The sequence below is a fragment of the Symphalangus syndactylus genome, chromosome X (genome assembly GCF_028878055.3).
Source record: "Symphalangus syndactylus isolate Jambi chromosome X, NHGRI_mSymSyn1-v2.1_pri, whole genome shotgun sequence".
Lineage (NCBI taxonomy): Eukaryota > Metazoa > Chordata > Mammalia > Primates > Hylobatidae > Symphalangus > Symphalangus syndactylus.
In genome coordinates, this window is record NC_072447.2 from 133,059,455 (window position 1) to 133,083,507 (window position 24,053).

General features: G+C 50.7%; 1 protein-coding gene across 7 annotated transcripts in view; it reads left to right on the forward strand.

Annotated features, from left to right (window-relative positions):
• Positions 1-24,053, forward strand: part of BCORL1 (BCL6 corepressor like 1) — a 77,056-nt gene that overhangs the window by 27,676 nt on the left and 25,327 nt on the right. For 5 of the 7 annotated variants that reach the window (XM_063634733.1, XM_055266848.1, XM_055266849.2 and 2 more), the window contains 6 exons: positions 5,267-5,357; positions 5,641-8,904; positions 13,681-13,846; positions 15,583-15,663; positions 17,676-18,065; positions 21,329-21,555. In XM_063634733.1, coding sequence (XP_063490803.1) covers positions 5,267-5,357; positions 5,641-8,904; positions 13,681-13,846; positions 15,583-15,663; positions 17,676-18,065; positions 21,329-21,555 — 4,219 coding nt within the window. Of the gene's footprint in view, positions 1-3,277; positions 3,341-5,266; positions 5,358-5,640; positions 8,905-13,680; positions 13,847-15,582; positions 15,664-17,675; positions 18,066-21,328; positions 21,556-24,053 lie in introns of those variants that run through there. The other 2 variants (XM_063634736.1, XM_063634735.1) reach the window with 2 other exon arrangements.

A 24,053-nucleotide genomic window follows, 5' to 3' on the forward strand; every position in this document is an offset into this window, starting at 1 on the left:
CTCAGGTGCTCAGGAAGAAGTGTTTTCCTTTACATATGAAGCATGTCCTCAGATGATCACTAAGAGATGATCTAGGGAAAGGCAGGGTGATGATAATGATTTGCGTAAGTATTCATTGGCAGGTCGTGTTGACCTAGTTATAAGTAGTTGAGACTTTGATGCAGAAATCTGGACTAGAGCCTTCAAAAGACTAGCGGGGCCGGGTGCTGTGGCTCATGCCTGGAATCCCAGCACTTTGGGAGGCCGAGGTGGGTGGATCACCTGAGGTCAGGAGTTCAAGACCAGCCTGGCCAACATGGCGAAACCCCGTCTCTACTAAAAATACAAAAACAATAGCCAGGCATGGTGGTGTATGCCTGTAATCCCAGCTACTGGGGAGACTGAGGCAAGACAATCACTTGAACCCAAGAGGTGGAGGTTGCAGTGAGCCGAGATTGCACCACTGCACTCCAACCGGGGTGACACAGCAGGACTCTGTCTCAAAAACAATAAAATTAAATAATAATAATAATAATAAAAAAAGAGGCCAACAGACAAGTTACCTTAGTTCACCATCTACTGTAAATCCCTGCCAAGAAAGGACCAGGAAGTAGGCTCAAAATCTGATTTTCCCTCCATCTTGTTTTTTGTTTTTGAGATGGTCTTGCTCTGTTGCTCAGGCTGGAGTGCGGTGGCACGATCTTGGCTCACTGCAACCTCCGCCGCCTGGGTTCAAGTGATTCTCGTGCATCAGCCTCCTGAGTAACTAGGATTACAGGAGTGCACCACCATGCCTGGCTAATTTTTGTATTTTTAGTAGAGACAGGGTTTCACCATGTCACCCAGGCTAGTCTCAAACTCCTGATCTCAATCTGTCTGCCTTGGCCTCCCAAAGTGCTGGGATTACAGGTGTGAGCCACCATGCCTAGCCAGATTTTCCCTCTTAAACCTGTGCCTAGTGCTTAAGAGGACTTTTTTTTTTTTTTTTTTTTTTTTTTTTTGAGATGGAGTTTAGCTCTTGTTGCCCAGGCTGGAGTGCAATGGTGAGATCTCAGCTCACCTCAACCTCCGCCTCCCAGGTTCAAACGATTCTCCTGCCTCAGCCTCCCGAGTAGCTGGGATTACAGGCATGCGCTGCCACACCCGGCTAATTTTGTATTTTTAGTAGAGACGGGTTTTCTCCATGTTGGTCACGCTGGTCTCGATCTCCCGACCTCAGGTGATCCACCTGCCTCAGCCTCCCAAAGTGTTGGGATTACAGATGTGAGCCACCATGCCTGGCCTAAGATGACCTTTTAAGTGTTGTCACTTTTGATCTCATCCACCCTTTATTGTCACCTTCTTGCTACAGTCTAGGCCATGCTATCACTGGTTTCCAAAATGTAATCTCACCTTATTTAAAAATCATTTTCCTTGGCCCTTTACAACTTGTAGAATTTAGGAATTTGAGGTACAAAGCTGTGTCTGGAGTTCAACTCTTAAAGTGATGTTTTAGAGGCCTGCCAGCTTTGGCAGCTGCAATTGAGGACCGCAGAACAGGAGGCATGGGCTTGCGGCTTGCCCCAGGTGGCCGTCTCTATGCAAACCTACAGCTAAATGTGTCTGCTTGCCTGCTTGCATCCCTTCTAGGATTAATTCATGCTTTCATTCAACAAAAATTTATTCAACATAATGAGAGCAAACCAATAGTTCTAGTACATTGGTGGTGAGTGCCCTAGAATAGTATGTCCGGGTCCAGTGGGAGTCCAGATGCAAGACTGACAAACCTTCTGGTGGGAGAATAAGGAAAGGCTTCCCAGAGGCAGTGGCATTTGAGCCCGGGCTTGAGGAATGAGTAGGAGTTTGAGGTGAGAGCTGGTATTTCCCTGAGACAATAAGAGCACAGTGTGGCTGGGCACGGTGGCTCATGCCTATAATCCCAGCACTTTGCGAGGCTGAGGCAGGTGGATCACCTGAGGTCGGGAGTTCGAGACCAAGCTGACCAACGCGGAGAAACCCCGTCTCTACTAAAAATACAACAATTAGCTGGGCGTGGTGGTGCATGCTTCTAATCCCAGCTACTCGGGAGGTTCAGGCTGGAGCCCGGGAGGCAGAGGTTGCAGTGAGCTTGAGATCGCACCATTGCACTCCTCCAGCCTGGGCAACAAGAGAGAAACTCTGTCTAAAAGAAAAAAAAAAAAAGCACAGTGTGTTTGGGGAAGGTCCAAGTTGGAATGAAGGCAATCTTGGGGTACTGTGGGACTCGAACCAGGGAAAGTCTCCCAGGACTGGAAGGTAAGGAGCCTGGTGTGTGCTGGGTGGTATATTTCTCTTATGGGTAGTCTGGGCCCAGCAGGAACTGAAGAGGGTCCGGTTTGACAGTGGTGCTAGCCCTTAATAATTAGGGAAATGGCCCTGAGGGGTCATGGCCGTTTCTGGTTTAAGTTCCACAAAGCCTTGAACATAACAGCTCTGCCTCCTCTGTGGTGGGAAGAAACAGCAGGATTGATTTTCAGTCCTGACTGAAGCCTGCTATGACCTCTGTTCCCTCCTGCCGCCCGCCTCCACCAGCTGCACCCTCATAACCTTGCCTGGTTGACCCAGCTCTTCCCGGGCCCCCTCCCCTGCAAGTTACTCCTGTCCCAGGCTCTTCTCTCAATGGAGCAAGTTAATGTTTGCTTAGCTCTGCCCAGCCCTCTTCTCAGAGGATTTGAAACGCGGCTGCATGACATTTTGCAGCGCCTTCGGGGCTGGACTCAGGTGTGGGTATGGCTGGAGTGGCCAGGACTGCTGTTGCTTGGTCTGGTTCTGTGGTTCTCTGGCAGCTGCCTTCGACGGCAGGGATTCTGCTTTCAAGGTGTGATTTCAGGCAGGGTGAGAGCTTGCAAGGGAGGAGTGAGGATGCAGCCCACTCCCTTTTGTATGGCCAGGAGGGGAAAGAATGTAAATAAATGGCACCTTCCCATGTGGGGTTGCTTGGGGGAAGTGCTGCTTGTTTCCCCTCGAGTACTCCCCCTAAAACCGTCCCTGGCAAGTCTAGTGGGAACACGCTTCCCCCGGCCCAAGGCTGGGCATAGGTCTCGCTTTTGTGGTCTCTCAGGAGTTGATGTGACAGTATGTTTTCCCTTTCCCTCAGGCCCTCCCTCCCTCCCCTTCCCTGAGACCACCCTGACTGCATCTAAAGCCCTTGCCTCTCCTTACAGTCATTTCTGTTTGTCACCAACAGTCACTTCCAGCAGTGGAGCCCTCCCACTTCTGCCAGCCCAACTGCCTTTTAAAGGGAACAAGCCTTTCCCCCTCGGTTAGCCCCTTCTGGATCCCTGAAAAGATGGGGAGAGGCCCGTGGTGATCCCCCTTGCCTTTTTTGCTTCTCTTGCCCCAGGTACAATTTTGGAGTCCCTGTTTCAGTGGGAGGGAGGAAGTTAGCAGGGCCCTCCCCCTTCTTGTTGGGGTTGGCTCCAGCACCCTGACTGCCCTTTGGCTAGGGTGACTGGGGAGGCGGGAGCTGGCTTCTTCAGGGCTGTCTTCAGGAGCTTGGGGTGAGCCTCTAAAGAAGGGAGGCAAAAATTAGCCAGGCATGGTGGCGCATGCCTATAATTCTGGCTACGCAGGAGGCTGAGGCAGGAGAATTGCCTGATTCCAGGAGGCAGAGGTTGCAGTGAGCCAAGATCAAGATTGCACCACTGCACTCCAGCCTGGGCGACAGAGCGAGATTCAATCTAAAAAAAAAGAGGGAAAAAAGGAAATAAAAAAGGGAGGTCACCTCAGGCACAGTGTATTTCCCCAGGGGCACACAGAGCAGTCCTGTGCCTTGCCCACCCAGGAAACGCACTGCAGCATCTGTGTTGGGGTTTTATTCTTTAACCTAAACCTCCTCCTTGGCCACTCCCACCCACAGCTCCCAAGGGCAGGGGGCAGTAGTTTTTTATTGTTGTTGTTGTTGTTTTGAGACAGGGTCTCACTCTGTCGCCCAGGCTGAAGTGCAGTGGTGGGATCTCGGCTCACTGCAACCTCCACCTCCCAGACTCAAGCGATTCTCCTGCCTCAGCCTCCCAAGTAGCTGAGATTACAGGTGCCTGCCACCATGCCCGGCTAATTTTTGTATTTTTTAGTAGAGATGGAGTTTTACCATGATGGCCAGGCTGATATCGAACTCCTGACCTCAGTGATGCACCCACCTCAGCTGGCCTCCCAAAGTGCTGGGATTACAGATGTGAGCCACCATGCCCAGCCTAATAGTTCTTGCTGTACTTAAAATACCAGATTTTCAGTGGGTAACTTCACCCTTCCAGTCTGATACCACCCCCTCCCTTTTTTTTTTTTTTTTTTTTTTTTGTCAGGATGTACAATTTTCTGTGATGCTCACCTGAAATTTGGAGAAGACTTTTTGAGCAGGGGGAGATGCATTTGAGTTTTCCTCCTTTGGGACCCAGCTCTCTGGCCTTGAGCCCTTTTCTCTGGGGCATATGAACCTGAATTTGGGGTCTGAGGCCTTTCGGACGAGAGAGAACAAAGTGGTGCTGGGAGACTGATGGGGGGGTGGGGAGGGGTGCTGGCAGTAGATAGGATGTTGGCAAGGATAGAAGGAGGGTAGAAGGGAGGGTGTTGACTAGAACTCTAGAAAAGGGGGCAGTGTCTCCTGTAGGGAAAAAAGTAGTATTCTTAAAATGCCTCTCAGCACCCAGTGACCTGGTGGCCTCCAAGTGGTATCATTACCAGTGCTAATAAACGTGTCTCTGCCCTAGGCAAGCCAGGAGGTGAATAGGTGATGATTCGAATTTAGACCTGAAAACACAACAGGGGTTTATTTGTTTTAGAAGAGGATTACCCATATGACACTTTCAGCCAGCTGCCCTTAGAGACTTAAAATAAGATTGTATTTAAAAGAAAAATGGGTTTTGCACGCCTTTTGAGGCATTCAGTGGTTCTCATGTCTCTCCCCTTTGAGCAATGCCCTGTACATCCTGGATGGTCATTTTGGCAGGTAAGCTTCAGGGAAAAGGTAAAAGTGCTAGGGTGTCCACACTCCTGGCAAGAGCCCTAGAAAACAGGGTAAACAGTCCGAAGAGGGGAGTCTAGTCAGACTGGGCTCTGGTAGAGACTTGCAAAGCTAGGTGTGGAGCCTCCGCTTTGTAACCAGGAACCCAGGAACCCCTAGTTCCTTGTAATCCCCCTCACAAGTTACTACAGGAAGTGAGACAGGAGGGTTTTATGGGGACCCAGGCAGGCAGGAGGCATTCTGGGGAAGGTGGTGTTGGCTCAAATCCTGGGCCTCATGTCCCTTCTCTGGTTGTATCTTCCATGCTAGAAGAGCACCTCTTTCTGATGAGGAGTCAACGACAGGCGACTGCCAGCACTTCGGATCTCAGGAGTTTTGTGTCAGCAGCAGTTTTTCCAAGGTAAGAGGCTTTATGGAGCCACGTGCTGTCCACCAAAGGATGGAGCTGAGCTGCCTGGGAGGTGTGCCCAGCCTGCCATCCCAAGAAGTGGGCAGGAAGGGACAGGGTCTCTCCCAGGAGTTGGTGTTGGTGGGACATAAATTGGCTGGCTGCCCTCTGTGTCTTCCGAGACCTGGTTGGTCGAGTTGCAGAGAAGACCAGCAGTTGCCTCTCAGGGGCCTCAGGACACTTGCACCATCTGCAGGGAGCTGGCTGAGATGTGCATGCTATCCTGTCGTTGCAGGTGGAGCTCACGGCAGTTGGAAGTGGCAGCAATGCCCGGGGGGCAGACCCAGATGGCAGTGCTACAGAAAAACTTGGGCACAAGTCAGAAGACAAGCCTGACGATCCCCAGCCAAAAATGGACTACACTGGGAATGTGGCAGAGGCTGAGGGCCTCTTGGTGCCCCTGAGCAGCCCAGGAGACGAGCTCAAGCTTCCCGCATCCGACAGCACCGAGGCCAGCAACAGCAGGGCCGACTGCTCCTGGACTCCACTCAACACCCAAATGAACAAACAGGTTGACTGCTCACCTGCCGGAGTAAAGGCTTTGGACTCTCGGCAAGGTGTTGGAGAGAAGAATACTTTCATTTTGGCAACTCTGGGAACTGGAGTCCCTGTGGAGGGGACCCTGCCCCTGGTTACCACTAACTTCAGTCCTCTGCCAGCCCCTATCTGTCCCCCTGCTCCTGGTTCGGCCTCCGTGCCTCCCTCTGTTCCAGATGCATTCCAGGTTCCCCTCTCCGTCCCTGCCCCAGTCCCCCATTCAGGGCTTGTTCCAGTCCAAGTTGCCACTTCGGTTCCAGCTCCTTCCCCTCCCTTAGCACCTGTCCCGGCTTTGGCTCCGGCGCCACCGTCAGTGCCCACACTCATCTCTGACTCGAACCCCCTTTCCGTTTCAGCCTCAGTCTTGGTGCCTGTGCCAGCTTCTGCTCCCCCTTCAGGCCCAGTTCCCCTGTCGGCTCCAGCTCCTGCCCCGCTTTCAGTCCCAGTTTCAGCTCCTCCCTTGGCTCTCATCCAGGCTCCTGTGCCCCCTTCAGCTCCGACCTTGGTTCTCGCTCCCGTCCCCACTCCGGTTCTGGCTCCCATGCCAGCATCCACGCCTCCAGCGGCCCCTGCTCCTCCGTCTGTGCCCATGCCCACTCCAACCCCATCTTCCGGCCCACCTTCTACCCCCACCCTCATCCCCGCCTTTGCTCCTACACCGGTGCCTGCACCCACCCCAGCCCCCATCTTTACTCCAGCCCCTACACCCATGCCTGCTGCCACACCAGCTGCCATTCCCACCTCTGCACCCATCCCGGCCTCCTTCAGTTTGAGTAGAGTGTGCTTTCCTGCAGCTCAGGCACCAGCTATGCAAAAAGTCCCCCTGTCCTTTCAGCCAGGGACAGTGCTGACCCCAAGCCAGCCGCTGGTATATATCCCACCTCCAAGCTGTGGGCAGCCGCTCAGTGTGGCCACACTGCCAACCACTCTAGGGGTTTCCTCCACTCTTACGCTCCCTGTCCTGCCGTCCTACCTGCAGGACAGGTGTCTCCCAGGCGTGCTAGCCTCCCCGGAGCTCCGTTCTTACCCGTATGCATTTTCTGTGGCCCGGCCTCTGACTTCGGATTCCAAGCTGGTATCTCTGGAGGTGAACAGGCTCCCCTGCACTTCCCCATCTGGTAGCACCACCACCCAGCCTGCACCCGATGGGGTCCCTGGGCCTTTGGCAGATACCTCCCTCGTCACTGCTTCTGCCAAGGTGCTTCCAACTCCACAGCCTCTGCTGCCAGCCCCCAGTGGGAGCTCAGCCCCACCGCACCCCGCCAAGATGCCCAGTGGCACCGAGCAGCAAACAGAAGGGACTTCCGTTACCTTCTCTCCTCTTAAGTCACCGCCACAGCTGGAACGAGAGATGGCCTCTCCACCTGAGTGCAGCGAGATGCCCCTTGATCTATCCTCCAAGTCCAACCGCCAGAAGCTTCCATTGCCGAACCAGCGCAAGACACCCCCCATGCCTGTGTTGACCCCCGTGCACACCAGCAGCAAGGCCCTCCTTTCCACAGTCCTGTCCAGGTCTCAGCGCACGACCCAGGCTGCCGGTGGCAATGTCACCTCCTGCCTGGGCTCCACTTCCTCTCCCTTTGTCATCTTTCCCGAGATCGTGAGGAATGGGGACCCGAGCACCTGGGTGAAGAACTCAACTGCGCTGATCAGCACCATTCCTGGCACCTACGTGGGAGTGGCCAACCCAGTGCCTGCATCCCTGCTGCTGAACAAAGACCCCAACCTGGGCCTCAACCGTGACCCCCGCCATCTCCCCAAGCAGGAGCCCATCTCTATCATTGATCAAGGAGAGCCGAAGGGCACTGGTGCCACGTGTGGCAAAAAGAGCAGCCAGGCTGGTGCTGAGGGACAGCCAAGCACAGTGAAACGATACACCCCAGCCCGCATTGCCCCTGGGCTGCCAGGGTGCCAAACCAAGGAACTCTCTTTGTGGAAACCCACGGGGCCGGCAAATATTTATCCCCGGTGTTCAGTCAATGGGAAACCTACCAGCACCCAGGTCCTGCCTGTTGGCTGGTCCCCGTACCACCAGGCGTCTCTGCTTTCCATTGGCATTTCCAGTGCCGGGCAGCTGACCCCCAGTCAGGGGGCGCCCATCAGGCCCACCAGCGTTGTTTCGGAGTTTTCTGGTGTGCCATCTCTCAGCTCCAGCGAAGCCGTGCACGGACTTCCCGAGGGGCAGCCACGGCCTGGGGGCTCCTTTGTTCCAGAGCAGGACCCTGTTACAAAGAACAAAACTTGCCGGATTGCTGCCAAGCCTTATGAAGAACAAGTCAATCCTGTCCTCTTGACCCTCAGCCCTCAGACCGGGACCCTGGCACTGTCTGTTCAGCCTAGTGGTGGGGACATTCGAATGAATCAGGGGCCTGAGGAATCAGAGAGCCACCTCTGCTCTGACAGCACTCCTAAGATGGAAGGCCCCCAGGGGGCTTGTGGCCTGAAGCTGGCAGGAGACGCGAAGCCTAAGAACCAAGTGCTGGCCACCTACATGTCCCATGAGCTGGTCCTGGCCACCCCCCAGAACCTGCCTAAGATGCCTGAGCTGCCTTTGCTACCTCACGACAGCCACCCCAAGGAACTTATCTTGGACGTGGTTCCGAGCAGCAGGAGGGGCTCCAGCACAGAGCGCCCACAGCTTGGAAGCCAGGTGGATCTGGGGCGAGTGAAAATGGAGAAGGTGGATGGTGATGTGGTCTTCAATTTAGCCACCTGCTTCCGGGCTGATGGCCTCCCAGTGGCTCCCCAGAGGGGCCAAACTGAAGTTCGGGCTAAGGCTGGGCAGGCTCGAGTGAAACAGGAAAGCATAGGGGTCTTTGCTTGCAAGAACAAGTGGCAGCCAGATGATGTGACAGAATCTCTGCCGCCCAAGAAGATGAAGTGCGGCAAAGAGAAGGACAGCGAAGAGCAGCAGCTGCAGCCACAAGCCAAGCCCATGGTCCGGAGTTCCCACAGACCCAAGGTGAGTGCCAAGCTAAGGTCCAGGGTGGGGCCGAGACGCCGCTGGTCTACTTCGTGCCACGGATAGCAACCTCCTGTGACCCCTACCCTGTGACACAGTGCTGTTGGGCAGCTGTGTGAACTGAACGGATTGGAAGGCTTTTGTAAAAGGAATAGTGACCTGCTGTCCCCTCCCTAGGTCACATTTTCCATATACGGTGTCTCAGCATGGGGAGAGGCTGGCTTGTAGTTTGTAGGATGTGGGAAATGATTCCATCCCTGGGGTAGGGAAGCCATTGTCCCAGATGAGGTCGGAAAGCGGAAGAAGGTATTGCTGAGGGAAATCAATGAATAACAGGCTCTTCCTTGAATAACCATTCTTCCTTTTCCTTTACTGAGAGAACACTGGCCTTGAGAACTTAGGGATGGGGAGAGCAGGGGCCTCTGACGGGGTTGTTCCTTGCACCGCTGGTGGGGGGGCCTGCTTAGGATTTGCTGGGAGCCTTGTGGGGTCAGAGCCAACTTGGCTTCTGTGCTAATCAGTTTTCTACCCGCTCGAATGCTTGAGGCAGCAGCTTTGGGTTTTGGCCCATTGGGGGTTGGATGGGCAAGGCAGGTTGGGTGTCTGGGTGTTGGTCTTAACAGGCTATGGATGGTGGCAGAGTTCTAGGCAAAAAGGTGGGCCAGGAACACTTGATGAGAATCCCCTGGTCCCCCAGAAGGGACCAGAGGCTACTGGTGATCCAAGGAGAATCTTGAAACATTTGAGGATAGGGTTTATTAAAAATCTAGAGCAACTTGAAGTTCTGTTAGCAAGCTTTCAAGTTGGATGTTGATGTACACTAAGGGACAAATTTTCTGGCTAGAGCACTATGAATTTGGCTGTGGCACAAGTTTGTGGTCTTTTTTGGACCATAGACCATTTTGAAAAGCTAGTGAGAGCTATGGACCCTGTCCCCAGAAACGTGACCTCAGAATTTTGCCAATAATTTTAGGGGGTTCATGGACCTGACCTCTGCCCCATCACCCAAAGCTCACCCAGGGACTCCAGGTTAAGAACCCCTGGGATAGGTATTTGGGTGGCTTTTAACTCACAAACCTCACAACCACCTGATATGTCAGAGACACGTGAAGTAGGAACGTGGGTCATGACGCAGTAGAGCATATAACATTTGGCAGGTAATTGCCATCTGCACTTGGTGGTAATAAGAATAATAATTCATGTCGTTTGAGTTGTGTTTCTACATTTGTTATCTAATCCTTACAGTAACCATATGAGGTGAATGCTACACCAATCTACAGGTGAGAAAATAAATGAAACAGAAGCTCAGAGAGGATGCATTACCCAGTTACACAGCTACTAACTGGCAGAGCTAAAACTCAGACTCTGGTCTCTGGTTCCAAAGTCCATGTTCTTCTTCAGCTATACCATATTATCTTCCACTCTCTTTTTGTTTTTTTGTTTTTTTGTTTTTTTTTTTTTGTTGTTGTTGTTGTTGTTTTTGAGTCAGGGTCTTGCTCTATCACCCGGGCTGGAGTGCAGTGGCTAGATCACAGCTCATTGCAGCCTTCACCTTCTGGGCTCAAGCAATCTCCCACTTCAGCCTCCCAAGTAGCTGGGACCACAGGTGTGTACCACTACACCTGGCTAATTATTTTTTTGTAGAGACGAGGTCTCACTATGTTGGCTAAGCTGGTCTCGGACTCCTGGGCTGAAGCGATCCTCCTGCTTCAGCCTCCCAAAGTGCTGGGATTATAGGCGTGAGCCACCTCACCTGGCCATCTTCTACTCTCCACCCGTGGAACTGTTTCACTGAATGTTTTGCAAGTTTTTGTTGCATGGCTACTGTATGCCAGTCCTTCCCAGGCAATGGGAATACCTCTTCAGGAGGGTGGTATCGTAGATTGATGAGGAGTATGCTCCCTGGAGCCAGACACAGAGCCTGGGTTTGAATTTTGGCCCCACCTCTTCCTAGCTGTGTGCTATTAGTCAAGCTATTTAATCTCTATGGCCTTCAGTATCTTAATCTATACACAAGGCAATAATAGTATCTACTCATAGAGTTGTTGTGAAGATTAAATGAGATGATGATATAAAATGTCCACAATAGGCAAATCCATGGAGACAGAAAGTAGACTAGTGGTTGCCTAGGGTTGGGGAGGATGGAAGAATTGGGGAGATGGGTATTGGGTTTCCATTCAGGGTGATGAAAAAGTTCTGGAGCTAGATAAGTAGGGATGGTTACATAGCTCTATGACTATACTAAAAACAATTGAATTTTACACAAGTGAATTGCATGGTATGTCTTAATAAATTATATCTCAGTAAAGCTGTCATTTTAAAAAAGATTAAAGAATTCGATATACATGAGTGTAGAGTAGTATCTGGCACATAGTAGGTGTTCAGTTAGTGTTAGTGGTTGCTGTTATTGTTAGCATTACAAACAAAATAGATGTGGCCCCGCCTCTCATGAAGCTTATGTCTTACAGATGACTCAGTGACAGGTGGGCACTGCCCCATCCTATATTAGATGAATAGTTCAGTGGGCCCACTGTCAAATGCAGAGTGCAGAGAATAAAATGACAGGACCGGGGGCCTGGAAGCAGCTCTTCGCAACTGCCTGTAAGGATTTAGTAAATGTCTATTTTTTGGGAGTGCAAATCACTTCGTTCTTTCTTTTTTTTTTACATGCCACCTTCCTGAGAAGGAAGCTGTTGATCAGCAAACTAAGATCAGGTGTTTGTTTGAAACAGCCCCTTTCAGGGCTTGGCCAAGAGTGAAAATAGTCTCCTGTTGCCAATACCACCTGCCCAAGGCCTCTCAGGATCCTAAAGGGCCTTCTGCATCACCAGCAAAGAGAGGGAGTTCTGCTTCATTTGGTGCTGGGTGTATTTTATTGTCTTCTCATTCCTTGGAAAGCTCTTTGGAAAATATTTCAAAACTCTGTTAACCAGAACATTCATCTCACACGGTCTCCCCATCCTCCCAACTTCATGCATAAGTTGGAGTGTGTGAAATATTTTTATTCCTGACCTCAGGTGATCCACTCGCCTCGGCTTCCCGAGGTGCTGGGATTACAGGCTTGAGCCACCGCGCCCTGCTAGATGTTCTGTTTTACTTGTTTTTGTCTTCGGAAGTAAAAGTTAATGATCTGTATTTGAAAGAGCCAGCTAAGAATGATATTCAGAAATAAATAGGACATGTTCAAATGTATGTACATTTGACTTTATTCCCCCTGACTTAAAATAGTTTTTCTCCAGCCGTACCTGAAGGTCAGTTTTTAAGCAGTAGTTCCTCATCTTCCTCTTTCCAACCAATGCTTTCCTCCTCCTAACACTTTGGTTTGTAGGAACTGGCAGTAAGCCAAGGGGGAAACTGAACTTGAATTTTTAGCTCAGGCCTCTGGTGAAAATAAGAAGCAGGAAGAGTTCATGGGATAGGAGGAGTCCTGGAATTTGATGGGTAGTGGTGACTCCCTGTCCCTGGAGAACTAGGAGGCCCCCGCCCCCGAAAATGTTCCATCAGTAAGGTATGTGCCATCCCCTTAGCTGGAGGTACACCACGATAACCTTCTAGCAGGCGAGGCATGGGTCAGCTTAGGGGAAAAACAGCTCAAGCAAGTTTAACCCTTCCTTTCCTCCTCGGACCTTTTTATTATTCCAACGTTTTGCTTATTCTGCACTCCCTGCATACTAGAATACTGGAAATCCCTACATTGCCCTATTTCTTGTTTAGTGGCACAGAGAGACCTCAAAGCTCGTGAGAATACGCGACTGTTAGGCTGAGAGTGTCCTTGCAGTGTGTGAGCACAGCCATTGTACCTCTTAGATGCGCCAGGCAGTGGGCGTGGGAGAAGCTGAGCTGAAGCAGTCGAGGAAGTGATTCGGGGAAGATAGGTAGCAAGAGCTGATGCCCAGAAGCCCGGGCTGGGGGCCAGGAGCCCCGGGTCCTAGTCCCAGTCCTGGGTCTTTCTCACTGCAAGCACAAATGTGCTAACTTGCGGGTTGGCCTGGTAAGTGGCAGTCCCTGAGCCAGTGGACACGTGGAGTTGTGTGTTACCCTGGACAAGTCATTCAACCCTTTGTCTTGGAGCCTCCGTTTTCTTATCTGTTCAGTGGGGATAATATTAGCTTCTCCTCCCAGGGTTGTGGGGAGAATAAAATCCAATAATGGAGATGAGAGCATTTGGAAAAGTTGAAAGTGCTGCAGAGTATAAAGTGGCATTATGAATACTGCCTGGGCCTTTTCACTGGGTTTTATAAATATGAGGATATTTGAATTGCTCCTGTGTCATGTTTTTCTTCTTCCCTTAGTTGAATCTATTTTCTGGTATTAATTTACACGTGAAAAGAGACAGTTTTCCTTGAGTTGGCCTGTACTGAGAATTATTTTCAGTTGTTGGTGCAATACCATTCACAGTGAAGTTATTTGAACAATGTAGTCTCCCAACTTGCAGAAGAGGCATTTTGTTTAATGCCGGTCTCTCCATTGGTGTTTGGGTACAGAGAGTATGGGGCCTGACTTTGCACCTTTTAAAATGACTTTGGGTGTTTATTCACTGGCTTGTGAACGCAGACTCTGTAGACCTCTTTAAAGTGATGGGATGTGGACGCCTATGGGGATTAGCTGGGGCCCCTGTCGCCCACTGTGGAAGGCAGTGCACGGCCCCTTGCCCCTGGTCCCCCACTCTGGGCAGCTCATGCCTCTAGGTCAGAAACGGGACACACGGCTCAACCCCGGCAGAGCTTTCTTAAGAAGCGAAACTGACCTCAGACCTGACCCTCTGCCTCTCCACAGTGCCGGAAGCTGCCCAGTGACCCCCAGGAATCTACCAAGAAAAGCCCCAGGGGGGCTTCAGATTCAGGAAAAGAGCACAATGGAGTCAGGGGAAAGCACAAGCACCGGAAGCCGACAAAGCCGGAGTCCCAGTCTCCAGGAAAACGAGCCGACGGCCACGAGGAAGGTAGGCCCCGCGGCCCTGGCCCTCTGGGCTGGGCTGCAGAGGGATCCCCAGGGCACGGTGGTGAGGGCAGAGGGGCTCAGGCGCCGACTCCTTCACTCTGGAAAAGTGAGACTTCTTCACTGTGGAAAGAAGATATGATTGACCCCTCTGAAGTCTAAGGTGAGCAAGCAAGGATCAGGGGCCCCTTCTGCTCCCTCTGGGTGCTAGAATAAGGCTGAAGGAAGTGGTTTTCAGACACAAACACCAGGCACACAACACAGTAGCCGACCCATTTCCCCGCGATGGGTCTAGGCTCAAAGAAACAAGTTTAAGGAGAATTTAGACAAAAACCACAGAATGGGGGTTCATTACGCTGTCTTCTTTGGGTATACTGGAAAACTGCTATTCTGAAAAGATAAAAATAAATAGCTAGGAGAGTTTAGAGAAATCTTAAACGTTTGTTATCATTTAGGGACACACAGGGTGTTTGGGATGACAGGGCTGGCATGTGTCCCTAACCTGTCCGTTTTGCCACTAATAGTTTCTGGGCACCCTTATCAGGGAGAGAATCCCCAGCATTCCTGAGCATAGGAGTCCAGGTTCATGGTCTTGCCCACCTGACATGACTATGACCTGCCTCTTCTGGTCTGTTTTTTTTTTTTTTTTTTTTTTTGAGACAGAGTCTCGCTTCGCTTCCCAGGCTAGGGGGAGTTCAGTGGCACAATATGGGCTCACTGCAGCCTCAACCTCCTGAGCTCAAGTGATCCTCCCACCTCAGCCTCCCGAGTAGCTGGGACCACAGGCATGTGCCGTTATACCTGGCTAATGTTTGTAGTTTTGAAGAGATGGGGTTTCACCATGTTTCCCAGGCTGGTCTTGAACTCCTGGGCTCAAGCCATCTCCCTGCCTCAGCCTCCCAAAGTGTTGGGATTACAGGTGTCAGCCACCGTGTCTGGCCTCATCTGTTCCTAGCCGTTTTTCTCTGTTCACTGGCTCCTTGTTCCTATCTTCCCGCCTCACTCAATCCTCCAAGATTCACTGAGGGTGCCCTCCTCTGGGACCTGCTCCAGCTCAGTTAGAACTTTGTTTATTTTCTTTTTTTCTTTTTTTTTTTTTTTTTTTTTTTGAGATGGAGTCTTACTCTGTCACCCAGGCTGGAGTGCAGTGGTGCAATCTCGGCTCACTGCAAACTCTGCATCCCAGGTTCAAGTGATTCTCCTTCCTCAGCCTCCCAAGTATCTGGGACTACAGGTGAGTGCCACCACGCCCGGCGAATTTTTGTATTTTTAGTAGAGTCGGGGTTTCACCATGTTGGCCATGCTGGTCTCCATCTCCTGACCTCAGGTGATCCACCCACCTCAGCCTCCCAAAGTGCTGGGATTACAGGCGTGAGCCACCATGCCCGGCAGAACTTTGTTGAGGTGCAGCAGCCTCAGAGTCCTATGGGCAGTGGGGCCTCCTACTTTCCTACTTTCTGGCACACTGTCACATTGATACTGTGCACTGCCTTTTCTGGTATCAGCAAAAGTGACCAAACTCCCAGTTTTTAAAAACCACCTGGAAACACTCATTGTCTACAAGAAACACATATGTGATGGCCACGTAAGGGGAGCGAATAAATGTAACCCAGATTAACCACAAGGTAAACACAAACTCTTTCTCAGTCTTTCCCCCGAGCCTCACAGGTGGGCTTTCTGGTCTTTAGGCTTTGATTCTAACATTTCTGCTTTCTGTCCCCAAACCACACATCACTCCAGGTTCCTTGGAAAAGAAAGCAAAGAGCAGTTTCCGTGACTTTATTCCTGTGGTTCTGAGCACCCGCACGCGCAGTCAGTCTGGTGAGTGAGACTAAGGTGATGGCCCCTCTCGGCATCTTCTATGAAAAGAGAGATCGAAATCTGGTTGAGCAGTTTTACCATGGGCCCAGGTGTTGAGTTGGGAATTTGATTCACTGTGCCACAATGCCCAGCTCCTTGCAGAGATAAGAGAGCCCTGGGTGGGGGCAGGGGACAAATAGTCCTCAAATGTTGCCCACTGTTTGAGGATTATTTGTTCAACTTTTCAGAGCAGGGATTTGACATCTCTTGTTGGGAGCTGATGGTGGAAAGAGGTAAGGCCTGTGCCACTCAGGAAAGCCGGTTTAACTCCAAGCTTTGGCACCTCGTCATTACTGGGGCCAATCTCAGGCACAGACATTTAACTTTCGACCTTGGTCTTATTGCCCTATGTGACAGGCATCCTCAAAATTGGAAAAGTCATTGAATCGCCAGGGCTGGCAGAATCACATTTGGCTCCCTGAATTTGTATTGGTCAACCTCTAGGGACTAAAAAAAGCTAGCCCTTTCTAGCCACCACTACCTTCTGCTAGCCTCCACACTGGTATCCAGGGCTGGAGATAGTTGTCCCAGTTCACCCAATTTCCATGCAAATTGGATAGAATGGGGAAGCAAGGTATAGTGTAAACTCAGTTATCTGACATTCTATTAACTGGCACCTTAGCACATGGCAAGCGAGGTGGTAATTGGGGCTCATAATGATGGCCTGGAGGCCTTGCAAAATCCTGAAGTGTCCTCTGAATTATCAAAGAGCAATTACATTACAGCCAGTCCCATTTTAGTGTTAAACACATTGTACTGTATTTGATTCTTTGGAAATTGGTGGTCCCTTTGTGATCTCTATGATGATTCTGTATTAACTAGAATATTAGATTAACCAGAACACTTTGTTTTGCCTGGTCTATATAACGGAAAATGTGCTGTTACTTGCTGTCTTTTAGCAGTGTGACTAACTTGAAGCTTTGGTCAAGGGCTACTTACTCTATTTGCCTCGAACCATTTCTTTCTTCTGCTGACCTCGCTTGGGTCTGGGGACTGTTGAGTTAATAGCTGGGCCTTGGGAGAAAGATGGTGGTGTCTCACAGCTGCTTCCGAGGAGGAAGGTGTCAAATCTCCTGTAGTGTGAAACCAGGCCAGTTTAGGATGTGCTTTTGTTATTAGCAGAGTTGAAGGAAAGAGTGGAGAGAGAAAATGGCCTCTTGGCAAGGTGGCTGAGGAAGGCAGGAAAGGTACCAATCCATCCTGGGGTGGTGGGGGAGGAAGGGGAAGCGCTTGCCCAGCGGTGAGGAACAGCTACAACTGGGTGGAGGGAGGTGCCTGGGAGGAAGCTCCACCCCTGAACTCTTGGCAAGTCAGGAGGAGGTGGGGTCAATTTAAGGGAAGTGGGCGTGCCTGGGTGCATTTGGGCATGACCCAACCAGGCTCTGTCACAGATCACAGGAAAGGGACTCCTTCTTGCTTCGCTTTTCTTGAGACTCTTCTCTTGTGATGTTTCTGCTTGGCCGGGATGGCTCTGTCCCCAAGATTGGTGGTGCCACAAAAGGAGTATATCCTCCCTCGCCCTGTCTGAGACCCCAATTGCCCTCTCCTAGCCCCTGATTTCCCAGGGACCCATGGCCCTCTCCTGCCCTTCACAAAATACTTGGCACTTTATAAGAGCTAAGCAAGAGTTTTGGGTGTGAATTCAGGTGACACTGTAACGTGGATGAGTAAGGGTGTGTGTTTTTAATACTTGACGTTGTCTGGTATATTGGACTCTGTAAAGCACATATGCGTGAAAGATCTTATTTGAGCCTCAAAACAGCCCTGTGAGGTCAGTAGGGGGAGAACAGTATCCCCATTTTATAGATGAGGAGACTGCACTGAAGGAACTTTCCCGAACGGTACAGCTAATAACTGGCAGAGCCTGAACTTGAACCCAGACCTTCAAACTCCTAGTCCAGGGCATTCACTTCGACACCATGCTTTGTCCTTTGAAGAAGTACCTGACCATCCTCTGTACATCCCATCCACAGGAAGCATCTGTAGCTCCTTTGCTGGCATGGCAGACAGTGACATGGGAAGCCAGGAAGTCTTCCCCACAGAAGAAGAAGAAGAGGTAACCCCCACCCCAGCTAAGCGTCGAAAGGTGAGAAAGACCCAACGGGACACCCAGTATCGCAGCCACCATGCCCAGGACAAGTCTCTGCTGAGCCAGGGCCGAAGGCACCTGTGGCGAGCCCGAGAAATGCCCTGGAGGACAGAGGCTGCCCGGCAAATGTGGGACACCAATGAGGAGGAGGAAGAAGAGGAGGAGGAGGGCCTGCTGAAGAGGAAGAAACGAAGACGGCAGAAGAGCCGAAAATATCAGACTGGAGAGTACCTGACAGAGCAAGAAGACGAGCAGCGGCGGAAAGGGAGAGCAGGTAAGGCTGGCCAGGGGCTCTGCTGTCGCCGCGGCCCGTTTGGCTTCTGGGAACCCTCGGGCATCTCTACGCCAGCCAAAGGCTTCGGGACCCAGAGAAACCTGGTGCTATGATCTCCAGCTGCCAGAGGGGGTCACTCAACTCCAGCTCCGAGCCTTTGGCTTTGGGTTGACATTGAATGAGTTCGGATTGGCCTGCAGGTGAGCGGAGGACATGAAGGCCCAAGCCCTCCAGTTTCTTATAGAAGTCTGAACCTGTGGGCAAGGCCACGGTGACATCCTTGGCATGGGACAACTGGATACCAGGGAGTTCTCTGGTTGGCTTGAGGGAGTCGAGTCTTTTGGGAGGACGGGTTCTCTCTCCTAGAATCTTGGGTTCAAGAAGACAGAGGGCATCGGCTGCCTTTCCTGGGATACTTGCAGCCTCTAAGCTAAAAAGAAGTACAGTGGGTTCTTCAAACCAACAGAAGAACTTCAAGTAGAAACGGGCACAGCATTGCTTTATCCGTTAAAGCCACAGTGATTATTCAGAGGCGGAGTGAAGCTTTGAGGTGACCCAAAGTAGCATCATTTTTGTTGGACCTGAGTTGAGAAGGCAGGCAGCCCAAAGAGAAAACCAGGCTTTCTCTGACCACATCAAATGCTGTGATATACCATTCCGGAGGCACAGACTGTCACAAGACGCTAATATCAGTATGTTCCACTGAGTACTGTTCAGGCCCATTCCTATAGTGGATTTCTAAATGAGCAAAAAGCACATCTCTGGGTTTTATAAAAACACCTCTTGTCTCTCACTGTCATTCTCTGACCTCTACCCTGGAAGCAGCAATTGATTGCCTCCTATAATATATTCATCCTGAGCTGCCAGTAAACATCCGCTGTCTCCTTATTAGCTAAAACTGAATAACCTCATATTGAGTGGGTAGTGGATTCCAGGTTTGCTATAATGCAAAGACGGCTTAACCTCATTTCCGGCTCTGTTTAAGTGGAGATATGTATGATACCCATCTCTACGCTCGAGAGAGTAATTGAGCTAATTTTCATCAACTATGTGACAGAGTGGGAACAATTTTCTCTTTCTTCTGCTAGAGCAATAATAGATTGGTCAGGAATGAGTTGTCAAGCTGTTGGCCTCAGCCACCTGTGTTAGGATGAAGAAGAGCTTTTGTGTATCACCTAATCTTCTCTAATGGCACCTGTTTTCCTAGCATGGAAGCTTCCTGTGGAACGTATTGGCTCTTGGAACCAGAAGGACCTTCGAGGTTGCCTGGTCCAGTTTGCCACCCAATGCAAAGATAGAGATCTCCACAGCATTCTTGACAGGTAGCCAGCCAGCCTTTTCATGAACACACCTCCAGTAATGCAGAGAACACCACCAATCAAGGCATCCTACTTGATTTGGGGGCAGCTCCAGTTGTTGGAAAGTAGGCCATTCTTCCTCTGTGGATGTGTCTAAGGGTTTTGCATTGAGGCAGCTGGATTTGGCACGTGGTCTGGTTACTTTCCTCCAGCTCTGATGATGGCATCTTCGTGCAGGAATTTGGCAAAGGCCAAATGTGGCAGGTTACCCTACTTCTGTCTGAGCCTCCTGACTTTTCTTTTCATCTTGGTTTTGGTTATCTCCCTTCTTGACCTGCGGAGCAGGTAGGCAGAGCCACTTCCACTCACACACCTGCCACCTCCGCTCTCTAGTCCTTTGTGGGCTACTATAAAGCCTTCACTTCTCTGCAATTGAATAAACACCCGAGCCTGCCTTGCCCTGGGTAAACGAGGTGGGGGGCTGTTTCTTTGCCTGTAGCATTGAACACTGTAATATGACTTCTTCATGTTTCCTGGGGTCCTCACAAGGCATGGTTCTGTTCCTTCCTCTTTTGCCTCAGCCTAAATGTGTTGCATCAAAAGCCGGAGTTTAGAACATTCTGACTGGAAGTGCTATTAGAGACCATGTAGTACAGCAATTCCTGGACAGGCTATGGGGCCCCACTGGCGGGCTGAGGCTAGCTGGGAGAAAGGGATGGCATGACAGCTGGCCTTCCAGGAACTGTGCATAAGCTGCAGCCAACTCCTCATGCTGAAATGATGGCTTCCACGTCTGGATCTGCCTTTGTCAATGTCACATGTGAGAGCCCGTGTCAGGGTTGGGGGAGGCGAGTTGAGAACTCTTCAATCTCAGTCCCTTCATTTCACCAATTGCTAGGCGTGGTGTTCATTCCTTTGGGGAGGAAAACACACGGGCATGGCTCCACCTCAGGAGCTTGTGCTTAAATAACACAATAATGATGTTTTACTTGTTGTAACACTTTTTGAAAGGGGTTTTGCATGTATTATCTTATTTAATTCTCATACCACTCTTGTGATGTAGATTATATTCTCCCCATTTTACAGATACAGCAACTGAGGCTCAGAGCAATTAGGACTTGAGCCCAGCCAATCACACAATTGATGGTCAAGCCAAGCAGCACTAATCTTGAGAGATGAGGCTAAACACACAATCAGTTGCCCCTACACATGGGGTTAGGACAGACCCTGTGAGATGAAGCTCTTGATAATGGAGTTCCCGGCAGGCCTTTTTGAAATCAGAATGTGCTTTGTTCAGCAAGCTGTGGCTAAATTAGAGATGTTGCTGGTGTGTTCTAGTGACACCAGTGACTTGATTTTCACCCAGAAAAGGCAGCAGGTTTCTGCCCTTGACTGCCAGCTAAGTAGGCTCATGATGCCTTCTAGTTTCAGGGAGTTCCTGTAGCTTTGATCTTTGTGTCCTCAGAGAGTGACAAATGGGGCAGTCAGGTGAGTAGAGCTGAGGCCATGAAGGCAGCCTTCTACCTTTTCCTCCCTGTTCCCCATGTACTTGATACTTAATGTCAGCAGGACCGCCAGATTTGCTTTCATACGAGACTGGAGAAACAGACAAAGGGAATGGGGAAAAAAGCGAATAGAAATTCTGATTTGCTCTGGGCTCTGGGAAAAATCCTGTTAAAATTACCCTTATCTTAGGGCTAGCCAGATGGGCCGCCCCCTGCTGGCAGGGCTGGGAGCTGTCTCCTGCTTGTAGATGAGAGACTTTGATGCTGAAGTATGGTGTGTTCATTCAAGAAGCACTTAGTGGAATAGTCAGCACAGCACTAGATATCGATAGCTGATAGTTATACAACTTTGCACTGCAGTTCTAATCCCCAAAGTCCTCTGATTCATCTTAGAGGAAGGCATTGCTTTTCTGTGTTCCATTTCTCTGACATCCATTCTTTTCCTGTTTCTTGCCTTCAGATTTAAAGGCCCGTAAGCAGAAGACTTCCTCCTCCCAAAGTTTGGAGCACCGCCTCAGGAACAGGAACCTTCTCTTGCCCAACAAAGTCCAGGGGATCTCGGATTCACCAAATGGTTTCCTCCCAAATAACCTGGAAGAGCCAGCCTGCCTTGAAAATTCAGAAAAGCCATCAGGAAAACGAAAGTGCAAGACCAAGCACATGGCAACCGTCTCAGAAGAGGCAAAGGTGTGTAGCTATCAAGAGGTATTGTAGAAGGTGTGTGTGGTGGGGGGGTGGGCAGAGGAGGCAGGAGGGAAGGAGGGAGGGGCGGATGGGGAGGATCAAATTAACCCATATTTAGTAAGGCATTCTCAAACTAGTTCTCGAAGGGTTGGGGGTGGATTTGAAGAATGGGAACTAAAGTTATAGTTAACTGTAAGGTCTGGCCCATGACGGCTTTTCCTCTACAATCTTTAGATCTTCTTTGAGTTAAGGAAGAGTTAAAGAATATGGCAGGATGTTAGCTTGAGTAGCTTGTTAACATCCAATCAAGAAGCTTTTGTCTGGGTTTAACTTACTGGAAACCAATCTTGGAACTTTCTGAGTCAATCAAGGTAGAAAACAACTTGTAGGGGGAAGGATTTTAAGGTCCAGACAAAGGTTGATTGAGGGTGAGGCTGAAGGAATTCCACTGGGGCCCAGGTTCTAGCTACTCCTCCCCTCCCCTGCTCCCCAGTTCTTTAGCTTCTCATGGAAGCGTAGGAGCCAGTGAGTGGGCAGTCACCAATCAACAGCCAGGCAAGCATTCCTAAAACCCTTATCCCAAATCAACATCTCTTTTGGGTCTGATGTTCATGCCATTGGTGTTAGGTTGCATGTTGTATCCTTAGAAAAAATCACTCTTCAACCTGGATGAACTTTACATTTGAGAGAAGTGAGGGTCCGGGTTCAAATGTATACTCATAATATGTATTTGTCATTGACAGCCAAAAACAAAAGCCCATCTTCAGCTTGTTTTGGTGGTCGTGATTCTTTTTTTTTTTTTTCTCTCTCTCTCTTTTTTGAGAGTCATGCGCTGTCGCCCAGGCTGGAGTGCAGTGGCATGATCTCGGCTCACTGTAACCTCCGCCTCCTGGGTTCAAGTGATTCTCGTGCTCAGCCTTGTTAGTAGCTGGGATTACAGGCGCCCACCACCATGCCTGGCTAACTTTTGTATTTTTAGTACAAAAATACAAAAAAATCACCATGTTGGCCGGGCTGATCTCAAACTCCTGAGCTCAAGTGATCCGCCCGCCTTGGCCTCCCAAAGTGCTGGAATTACAGGCGGAAGCCATCACGCCTAGCGCTTTGGTGGTCATGATTCTTACTGGAATCCCCGAATGGCACTGGCAAGAGGTGGGAGCCCCAGGTGCTCGTCTCCCCTCCTTTCCCCTTCCCCCTCCCAGAACCTCTTTCCAGCTCAGACAAGACTCAAGCTTATTTCCTCATCTTGAAGAATGGAGCTGCTGCTTCATGCCCTTTCTGTCTCACAAGGGTGCTTGGGGGAACAAAGGAAGCAATGTCTGTGACAGGCTTTGATAACCATAAAATGCTCTCCGAGGGTTGCTGTGCATCATTGTGCTTCGGGCAGAAGCAAGAAGGAGGGAACAGAGGCATGGCATGGCAGGGTAGCAGCGTTCATTCCCTTGACTCCCCAGAGTGGGAGGACAGGGGCCCAGGGAAAGAGCAGGGAACTCTGGTCTGTGCCAGGCAGTTCATTCATGTTATCGCTCTTAATTCCCGCAGTGGCACTTGGGAGGTAGGCACCTTTATTATCCTCATTTTGTAGTGAGGAAACTGAGGCTCAAGGAGGTTAAGGGACTTGTGTGAGGTTACTGGGTGGTCCTGAGTGATGCAGTTGGGACGTGAAATAGGCCTGTCTGCCTCTGGAGCCCTGGCTCGTTCCATATGTTTCTCAAGCTCTGAATGGGGGGCTTCTGTTTGTATTCGGGAGGCACTGGGGGAGGGGGGCAGTTGGACAGAAAATGCTGCCACCACAAGCAGCGCTGGGAAAAGGTGGGCATCTCAGGCTCCTGCTCCCCCTCCCCTTCCCCCTGTTCCTCCCCCAGACACTCAGATGGATGGCCCCAGCCCACACAAAGGTAACCAGCGCCCGAGATTCAGCAGCACACTCACATGCTTCTGTCTGGTTATTCTGCCTGGCAGTGTGTCCGCTGCAGTGTTCTCCTGGAGAGGTTTTTGTCCCTCCCCGTGACCTTCCTTTCCCCCTCCCGCCTTCCTTTCTCTCCCAGTCACCACCACCTGCTCTGGTTGCCCCCATGGCATGGGGCTTTGTAGCAGGAAGCAAGAGGTGGGGGAGGGTGGGGAACGCTCCTGCAACACTGAAAGCGGGGCACTGGCCAAGGGCTTCTTCCCACAGGGGCTCAGAGCCAGGGGGAAGGAGAGAGGGGGAGGGGTCCCCCACTTGTTCTTGCTCCTCCCCCTCCCAGGCAACTTGCCTTGCTGCTGCTCTCTGGCAGCTTTGGCCTCCAGAAAGGAGAGTCACCCTTTGGTTCCTGGCTTGGCTTAGTGAAACCCTGGTACTTTACCCAGCATCCTCCAGTCCTGCCATTGTACACTCTATCCTCCTGGCGATAAAGCAACATTGTACCCTCATAGCTAGTGACTTCCTGCTAGGCTTGTACCTCTCTGCCCTTTCAGGATGGGGACTGATCATGGCTTCTCACTGTCTTGGGATTGACCAG